The sequence below is a fragment of the Aegilops tauschii genome, chromosome 3 (genome assembly GCF_002575655.3).
Source record: "Aegilops tauschii subsp. strangulata cultivar AL8/78 chromosome 3, Aet v6.0, whole genome shotgun sequence".
Taxonomy (NCBI): domain Eukaryota; kingdom Viridiplantae; phylum Streptophyta; class Magnoliopsida; order Poales; family Poaceae; genus Aegilops; species Aegilops tauschii.
The window spans coordinates 184,670,360-184,680,342 of NC_053037.3; the positions used below are offsets into that span (position 1 = coordinate 184,670,360).

At 50.8% G+C, this 9,983-nt stretch overlaps 1 protein-coding gene across 1 annotated transcript in view; it reads left to right on the forward strand.

Moving 5' to 3' along the window:
• The window catches only part of LOC109768101 (ATP-dependent Clp protease proteolytic subunit-related protein 4, chloroplastic), a 5,524-nt gene extending 4,367 nt beyond the window's left edge, over positions 1–1,157 (forward strand). The window contains exons 6-7 of the mRNA XM_020326833.4: positions 549–662; positions 747–1,157. Of these exons, the coding sequence (XP_020182422.1) occupies positions 549–662; positions 747–815 (183 nt within the window). The 3' untranslated portion in view covers positions 816–1,157. The remainder of the gene's footprint in view (positions 1–548; positions 663–746) is intronic.
• The last annotated feature ends 8,826 nt before the right edge of the window (positions 1,158–9,983 follow it).

Genomic DNA, 9,983 nt, shown 5'->3' on the forward strand with positions numbered 1-9,983 from the left:
AAATATAGGCTCATGACTTTGGGGAGAGGACAATGGTTGCTGTCATAGGGGATCCCTGTTTGTCTAGAGGGCCCTGGATCCTGAAAAATTAAGCATTTTTTAGGAATAAAGGAAAATTAAGAACATTGCCCATACAGGGATGTAGAAGTGTCATAGCTTATGGTTATATATTTGCTTCCTGTCCTGGGAAATGAAGATGACATCTCGATATTTTGTCATTCCAAGAGCGATCCGTGTAAAAAAAACATGGTTACATGCAAATTTACTGGGAAGCAAAATTTCCTATGGATAATTAATTGCTTCTTTGACCTGATGTTGGCAAAAATCTACTTGCTTTGCATGAAGTATGGTGCGGCCTCATATGGTCTTACTATTTTGTACTGAAATGACGACAAGGCCTTGTGACTTAAAAGATGTTTGTTTGCCCTGTTTTCATCCACGATTCATAAGTCACACTAATTGTCCACGAAGAAAGAGCTGAAGGGAGATTCAATTATTCGAGGCCATTGTTTGATATAATGAGTTGCCTGACTCTTTATGCTGTTCAGGTTAAGCTGCTATCAAGACACATAGGCAAACCAATGGAAGAGATTGCTCGAGACATTAGGCGGCCTAAATACTTCAGCCCAAGTGAGGCAGTGGATTACGGTATCATCGACAAGGTACGCTCTTGCGAGTCCCATTGCGAGCAAAAGGAACCTGTTTTAATAGCAACTCATCGTAGTAACGCCATTGCGATTTTACAGGTGCTGCACAATGTGAAGAGCCAAACAGACGCCGGCCTCGTGTCGGAAGTCAAAAAAGAGTTAATTTGACGATGGGGCGTTACACGTAGGCATATTTTTGTAAGATTTTTGGATAGGCGAATGCAGCGCAGAAGATTTTAGGCTGGGGAATTCTGGTACGGAATTGCCGTTTTGATTTCATGGCTCAGTAATGCTCTTGTTTCTAGGGTTGGGTCGGTGTGGATCTGGTTCCTTGAGCTGTGATTCAAGTGGTTTCTCTTTCAAGTCTCTGTTTCTCTGTGTCGTAGACATGTATACCTTTTTATAGGGTTAAAACTTATTCACGTCTGGAAGCTTAACTGAAACATAGGGCAAAAACTAAGTCATATTCGCACTCCACGTGGAAATGATAAATCGCCGAGCTCCACTGTAGTGTTGGATGTTGTTTTACTTGTGCAAGATGACACCAAGCTTTACGCTCTGCGATCCGAGCCTCTGAGCAACATCATTAGAGCACAACCACTTTTTGCATCACGAAATTGCTTTGCACACGATCTTTGTACATACGATCTGACGTGTCTTCACTAGACAACATGCTGCATTGGTTTTCTTTTCTCGATGAAGCTGGTTGATTGGACGAAAGGACATGCAACCGCACATCGTATGTGTTTCCGATATGAAAATGCCGTACGTATAGCAGCTCTGGGTCTTATATATGTATGGACATTTATTCCAAGGATAGGACAGATGCAAAATACTTAGCGAATGATAAGTATCACATGTGTGGCACGAAGTACTTGTCTTTTACAATTAATAAAGTTGCCATCCAAAACAAAAAACAAACAAAAAAACTGAAACTTGTCATTTGAAAAGAAAGTTGTTATGCTTGACAACTAAAGTTGTCATCCTCGCGTCACTAAACTTGTCATAAAAAAAATTTGAAGTTGCCATGTGTTCATACCACACGTATGACACTTATCAGGGTCTAATATTTAAGGCATGTTCGGATCCTCACCGTCTCTACACTGGAGGGGTGCCAAACAGCCCAGCTCAGTGGAGCAGCTTCTAGAAGCTTAGCCCTCCCGCACTGTAATTTTGTGGAGGCACGGAAGCTTAGCCCCTTCAAATGAAGAAGGTGAAGTTGGTTGAATTTATGAAAGAATGCCCTTTCGAAGTGGCCTGCATTACTTTTTTGATCTGGAGAAAACATACCGAGCAAGCCAGCGGCCTCGTGACCCCACAACCAGACCAACCCATACTTAACCTGAAGGAGCGGAAGTTGCCGCTGCTGCCGAAAGCTTCATGCTCCCGTGGGAAGCTGGCGAGCTGGCTGGCTAAGAAGCTGGCCTGGTTGGGAAGCCAAAGAGCTTCCGAACAATGCCTTAGCTTACAAGAAAGTCTTATATCGTGGGACCAAGGAAGGAAGTAGAACATCAAGTATTGCATGCATCCATAAAAAAACAACCGTGATGTATTTTAGGGGATCAATTTTAAAGTATCTGTTGGAGATGAACATTTTGGTGTTGCAAATTTTTGCTCTAAGCCAATGGGGCACTTGTTGGAGACGCTCTTAGGGCTTCCACTCACAATGTCTTACGATATCAAATTTGCCAACGACATAACATTAGCATTAGTGCTAAATTGTCATTTTTCCTTCGATGTAGTCAATGCTAAATGTCAACTGGATGGGACACATCACTGATAAAAGAAAGATAAATTATCTCACCTCTTCCATCACGCGTTTTCAGCTTAGCCGTCTAGATAGGAATTCCCCCCGCGTCGTCTCGCGCAGGCGACTCGGGGGCGATTAGGTTTTCCCCCGAGCGCTGCCACCCTCGTCTGCCTTCCCTCGCCGCCGTCGCCGGCGGCCTCCGGCCGGTCCGCGGCGGCGGCGGGACCCCTTCCACCTCCTCCTCCGTCCATCCCCGCGTTGGTCCCCCTCCCTGCTCGCCCGCCTCGTCCTCAGCGGCGCGAGGCTGCGTGGAGATCGCCGCCGCCGGATTCGTCCTGGTGGTCTCCCCGCGGGCTGGGGCCTTGCCTCCTGCCACCGTCCGGCCTGGGGAGCAGGTCTGCCCGTTGCTGGCTGCTTCCCCGTCCGGTGGGCTGCTTCCTCTGCTTGGAGCGGCCAGATCTGGGTCATGGTGGTGGGGTGCTTGGAGGGGGTCGGTCTGGGATGGGGCCTCGGAGTGGTGCTCGTTGCGGTGGCTGGAGCGGCCGGCTTCGCGCGAGCTGCTCGTCTCTTCGGAGATGGGTGAGCGTGGCTCTTTGGATCTGGGGCGGCGGCCCTTCCGGCGAGACTCCTTTGGCTTGACCGGTGCTCGTTGGTGCTGGCTGTTCTTCCTCGGCCGCGGGGGTGGCGAGGCGGCGGCAGGTGGCGGCTGTGGTGCGGGCGTCTCGGCGGCGCCCGATCCAGATCTGAAGGCCTCCGTCTACTTCAACCAGGGCTGCCTCCGATGGTCCTGCTTTGGGCGGCCTTTGTCGCCGGAGTTGTACCTGTTTGGCGGCTGGAGGTGGGAGGTGGCTCCAGAGAAATCCGAGGCCAGCAGTGCTGGTCATGACGGCGGCGACGCCCGAGGGCGCCGTACCCTTCTTGTAGGCGTCGTCCAGGTTGCCTCCTTCCCCTCTTCCTTCCACCCAGCTCGTATGTCGGGCGAAAGCCCAAATCCTTGCCGGATCGAGCGACAGCGGCGCTCCGGGCGTCGTCACCCTCTTGGGGGTGTCGTTCGTGGTGAGCTTGGGGTGGATGTGATGCTTTGGTTGCTTGGCGGCGGATTGGTCTTCAGCAGCCCTGCCGGTCTCGGCGGAGCGGTGCTTCATCCTACTCATTGATGGCGGCGTATCTCGGCGGCGTGGCGCAGTGGAGATTCGGCGTTCGATGTGTGGCGATGGACTCGCGCAGGAGGGCGAAGCTGCCTGGTGTCATGGTGACGTCGATGGCTGAGTGGCCAGACAAGGTAGAAGCCTCAATTTGATCTGAAGACGGACCTGTGGAAGATGGCGGCGACGACACACGAGTGCGTCTGACCGGATTATGCCCCAGACCCGGTATGTGGCTCGGCTGGGGCTCCCGAATGTGTTTCGGCTTCCGGCTTTTGATGTTAGGCTTAGGTGAGTGGTCTGGATAGTGGCCCAGCTAGCACCCCTTCATCATTTTGGATAGGAGTAGCGGCATATGTTGCCAAGATGGTGGATTCAGGCACATTGTTGTAATACTTTGTAAGGTCCTCGAGAATAATCAATAAAAGTGGCCGTATGCATCTCCCATATGCAGAGGCCAGGGGTCATCCTCCTTTTCTAAAAAAAATCTCACCTCTCCCATCACAATTTTACTCCAACTATCCACGCTCCACTGACCTCGGGACCCAGATCCGCTAGCGGCACTGCCATGAAAATTGGGATGTCACGCGGCTGTTGGGGAACGTAGCAGAAATTCAAAATTTTCTACGCATCACCAAGATCAATCTATGGAGTTTACTAGCAACGAGAGGGAAGGAGTGCATCTACATACCCTTGTAGATCGCGAGCGGAAGCGTTGCAAGAACGCGGATGAGGGAGTCGTACTCGTAGCGATTCAGATCGCGGTTGATTCCGATCTAAGCACCGAAGAACGGTGCCTCCGCGTTCAACACACGTGCAGCCCGGTGACGTCTCCCACGCCTTGATCCAGCAAGGAGAGAGGGAGAGGTTGGGGAAGACTCCATCCAGCAGCAGCACGACGGCGTGGTGGTGATGGAGGAGCGTGGCAATCCCGCAGGGCTTCGCCAAGCACCGCGGGAGAGGAGGAGGAAGGAGAGGGGTAGGGCTGCGCCGAAAGAGAGACGTTCTCATGTCTTGGGCAGCCCCAAAAACCCCAATATATATAGGGGAGGGGGAGGGCTGCGCCCCCCATCTAGGGTTTCCCCCTCAAGGGGTGCGGCCAGCCCTAGATGGGGCTTGGGGGGCGGCCAAAGGGGGGAGGAGTGCCTCCCAAGTCAAGTGGAGGCCCTCCCCCTTAGGGTTTCCCCTCTCCCATGCGCATGGGCCTTGGGGGGGCTGGTGCCCCTGGCCCATTAAGGCTAGGGCGCCCCCTTACAGCCCATGCTGCTGTATTGGACGTGGTGGAACATTTTCCGGACCTCCGGACCCCTCCGGAATCCTCCGGAACCTTCTGGAAGCTTCCCGGTACAATACCGAAAAAACCCGAACTTTTCCCGGAACCCGAACAACAACTTTCCATATATAAATCTTTACCTCCGGACCATTCCGGAACTCCTCGTGACGTCCGGGATCTCATCCGGGACTCCGAACAACATTCGGTAACCACGTACATGCTTTCCCTATAACCCTAGCGTCATCGAACCTTAAGCGTGTAGACCCTACGGGTTCGGGAACCATGCAGACATGACCGAGACGTTCTCCGGTCAATAACCAACAGCGGGATCTGGATACCCATGTTGGCTCCCACATGTTCCACGATGATCTCATCGGATGAACCACGATGTCGGGGATTCAATCAATCCCGTATGCAATTCCCTTTGTCCATCGGTATGTTACTTGCCCGAGATTCGATCGTCGGTATCCCGATACCTTGTTCAATCTCGTTACCGGCAAGTCTCTTTACTCGTTTCGTAACTCACATCATCCCGTGATCAACTCCTTGGTCACATTGTGCACATTATGATGATGTCCTACCGAGTGGGCCCAGAGATACCTCTCCGTTTACACGGAGTGACAAATCCCAGTCTCGATTCGTGCCAACCCAACAGACACTTTCGGAGATACCCGTAGTGCACCTTTATAGCCACCCAGTTACGTTGTGACGTTTGGCACACCCAAAGCATTCCTACGGTATCCGGGAGTTGCACAATCTCATGGTCTAAGGAAATGATACTTGACATTAGAAAAGCTCTGAGCAAACGAACTACACGATCTTGTGCTAGGCTTAGGATTGGGTCTTGTCCATCACATCATTCTCCTAATGATGTGATCCCGTTATCAACGACATCCAATGTCCATGGTCAGGAAACCGTAACCATCTATTGATCAACGAGCTAGTCAACTAGAGGCTTACTAGGGACATGGTGTTGTCTATGTATCCACACATGTATCTGAGTTTCCTATCAATACAATTCTAGCATGGATAATAAACGATTATCATGAATAAGGAAATATAATAATAACCAATTTATTATTGCCTCTAGGGCATATTTCTAACAGCGGCGAGGTCCACGCTCGTGGTTGTTGACCTCGTGGCGGCGTTCGATGCCCCGATCGTTGCACGACAGCTAAGCACGGGAAGGCAAGCCTTGCGTCGGCGGCGGCTTGGCTAGATGTGTGGCTCCCGGATCCCCGGCCTACGGCGGCAGTCTCATGGCGAATTGGGGTGGCTACCGAAAGATATGTGGGAGGGTTCCTCCTTCCTGATCCGGATCCGGTGGTTGACTTCGGCAGTGAGACGCAAACTATGGATGGCGGCTTGACGCAGAGGGATATTTGTGCAGCGGCGGTGGTCACTTATCACATGTAGCTGTTGGGATCGAGGAAAATAGGTGGCGACAACACACGAGTGACGTTGATGGTGGTGCTACTCGAGCACCCGGTCTCAAACTCCGGGGTGAAAGCCTAGGTCTGCCCCGAGTTGGCTATACCGGGCAATGCGATGTTTTTACGTCGTTACCTTGGTGAAGGCATTGCTCGAATATGCTTAGGCTGGCTCTTCAGGATGAAAACCTAGATTCTGACCTTGGGTGGTTAGATCCGGTGACGATGATGCTTGAGCGTCGCTCCTTTCCTGAAGGCATTGTTGTTGTAGAACCTCGCCGTGCATGTGGTGTCATGAGGTGGTTGGTACAGATATGATCATTGTTGTAGTTTGTCGATCGTGATTCTGATCACTTTGGTGTTTTTTTTCTTCGCCCACGCATACTTTGTTCTTATATGACTTTGCTTTGTTGGCGTGTTTTTATGTGCATGTGTTCATGTTGACTGTGTGCATTCTAACTATGCAAAGGCCGGGTGTGTATGCTCATTATATTTGTATATCCTCTTGATGCTTCATTTTTAAGCAAATACAATTCATCCTTTTTATCAAAAAATCCACACTCACTAAAAAAATCGATTTGTTTCAGACAAATTTGACACCCGAGCATCTACTTTGCTCTGGTTCCCAACTTCTCTAAGAGCAACTCTAGCAGATCCCGCAAAACGCCCCAGCCCGCAAAATAACCGACAAATTGCGGGTCGGGACCAGAAAATCTGCACGAGCAGACCCCGCATTCCGCCCCGGCCCGCAATTTTTTGCGGGGAGCGGCAAATCTTCTCCCCAACCTCTATCTTCACGGGCTGGGAGGCTGACCCAAGCTCAACCCCTATCCGGCGCAAGATTTGGCGGGAGGGACATTTCCGCGTGCCCTTTTCCGCTCCCCGCACCCTCCGCCACCATTGCCCCCCTCCGCAAGCTCCGGCTGCTCCTCCTCGGCCGTACCTCGCTGCCATGGACGACCCCATGCTGTCCCCCGTCACTGTCGAGGTCACGCACGCCCCTTCCCCTTGGGCGGATCTCGTCGCCAGCCATGTTGGCCCCGCCGCCGTCGCCCAAGCACACGCCGCGCCTGCCCACAAGCGGCAGGGCAACGTGGTCGTGCAGGGCGGGAGTCCGGCTTCCCCCGTCGCGATGGCCCGCGCTCCGGGCACCAACGCCGCAGTGCGATCCCGGTCGGCGGCGGAGAAGGCCGGCAAGGCCGCGGGCGCAAAGCGGAGGAATGTTCCGGCTTCAAGGAAGCCACCTTCTTCAACCTCTCACTCCATCCCCCCGCAAGGAGGTGCTCCGGCGATGCCGTTCAACGGTGCCGCTCCTCCCGCGAGCGAGGTGTTCGACGAAATGGCCGGAAGGTATATCTCTTCGGTCTTGGCCATTCCCTTTCATTTTTCGCCATTATTCTCGATAGCTCGTGACTTGTTATCGTTCCTATAGCGGTGGTTCGAACAATGCAACAACCGAGTTCGTGAACTTGTTGGACACGAACACGGTTGACATTGATCAAGCCCCTTTCGAGCCATTCGACTACAACGAAACGGAGGGCGGTGTGGACGATCATGGTTGTGCGGACGAATTGGAGGAGATCGAAGCGGAAGCGTTTGAGCAATCACAAGCAAAAACTGGGAAAAGCCAAAGATCGAAGAACTACACGGTTTGGAAGATCAAGTTTTGATCAAAGCATGGAGTGCGGTGTCTCTTGATGCATGCACGGGTACTTCTCAAACCGCCAAGAGATATTGGCAAAGGATCGAAGATCAATACTTCCGCATTATGAAAAACTACCCCAATAGGACTCCACGCACATTTCGGTCGCTTCAAGGTCGTTGGGAGAATATCAAGCCTATGTGCAGCCGTTGGGCAGCTTGCTTGGAGCAAGTACGCAATGCACCTCCAAGTGGCACCGTGGAGTCCGACTATGTGAGCTTGTTTTGCCTTTGTTCAAGTTGTGCATCATCATAATGTATTATGAGAAATGATTGCATCACTTTGTTCACATTGTGTAGGACAAGATTGCTCAACATAGATACAAGGACATGGAAGCTTCGGAAGGCAGATTCTTCAAATTAGAGCATTGTTGGGAGTTGCTCCAAAAGTGCGAGAAGTGGAAGTTGATCGACAAAGAATCCCCACCAAAGAGAAGCTCACTTACAAACATGGATGAAGATGAGGATGACGATGGCCCAAGAAATTTGCACAAGCCCGATGCCGACAAGAAGACTAAAGAGAAGATGAAGAGAGAGCACGAAGCATCGAGCTTGAGGGAGAAGATTGATGCCATGGTGCAATCAAACGAGTTGATGTTGTTGAAGTCGTTGGAGATCAAGAAAGAGTTGGCCGAGAAGAAGGCAAAAGAGAAGTAAGAAAAATGGCAAATGCTCAAGGAAGAGGGGCTCCGCAAAGCTGCCATTGAGGAGAGAAAAGCACGCGCCTCTGAAAACAAATTGATGTCATTGTTGCTCGCTGAAGAGAACAAGATCATGTCAATGAACCACAATGACATGGACGATGTCACCAAAACATGGCATGATATGGCAAGGAGAGAGATCTTGAAGAGGAGAATGGTCGCCTCGGCCGGTCCATGTTCCAGTTCCGGTGATGTTTTCTCTGCTCCATATGATGGCAATGTGGATGATTTGGTGCGGGAGTTGGAACAAGCGACGGAGGTGGCTACGGTGGCGCTGATGAACTTCAAGATGGACTCCATGGCGCGGAGTGAAGATCGACCCTCAAGATGATGCCGGACATGGGCGCAAACCTTTGCATGCCCTCTTTTGCGTAATGAACTTCGCTTTTATTTGCGCGCAAACTGTTTATGTCATTTGAATTTGAACTTGTTTGTGAAACCCTATGTCAAATTCCAGATTTGCTGTTTTTTTTGTTTGTGGGTCGTTGCGCTGGTGCCCGAGCAGAACCCGCATAGCCAATCCGTAAAAAAACATATTTTGCGAATATACTTTTTTACGGATCCGTTGGGGGGTCTGCATCTGTGCCAGCCCGCGCCGGCCCGCAAAAGCGGTTTTGCGTAACTGCAAACACGTTTTACAGACCGGTGTTTTGCGGGGTCTGCTAGAGTTGCTCTAATCTGACATTGAGGTGCACATTGGTGGGAGCCATCCCAAAGCCGAAAATGGATTTTAAAATCACTATTCGGCCACATCATAGCTGCCCTTAAGGCACCGACAGTGTAAGCCAAATATGGCGCTAAATGTTTTATTCAGCTTTGGCACTGATTACACATTCTAAAAAATTGGTTAGTGCAAACTGAGCCTAGCTCATGTGGTTAGATTCTTTGTGATGGAACCAATCTATCAGGGTTTAGGTCCTAGACTTGTCGCCGATGCTCGTATTTTTCTGAATTTATTTCAGCATTTTCGACGATAATCGTTCAGTGAAAGAGATGTATCCGTCGGCTACGAAGACGCTTGTGGTGACTTCGTCAATTTTATGTCAGCTCAATCTCTTAGATATGCTCATAGGAACATGGCATGCGTTCGTAAGGGTTGTTTGAGAGAGAACCACCTTCATCATACACTTCTCGCGGACTGATAAACCTTAGGTCATCCACTTGAGGAAAACTTGCTACTTTCCTACAAAACTCTGCGTTTGAAGGCCCAACAAGTTTACAACAAGAAAATTGTGCAGTAAACATTAAAGGGGTACTTCGGTTCACAGTTTCACTGATATGGCGATAGTTCAGAAGGTGGGGAACTAGTGCCAAAGCCAAAAGTGAAATTTAGCAT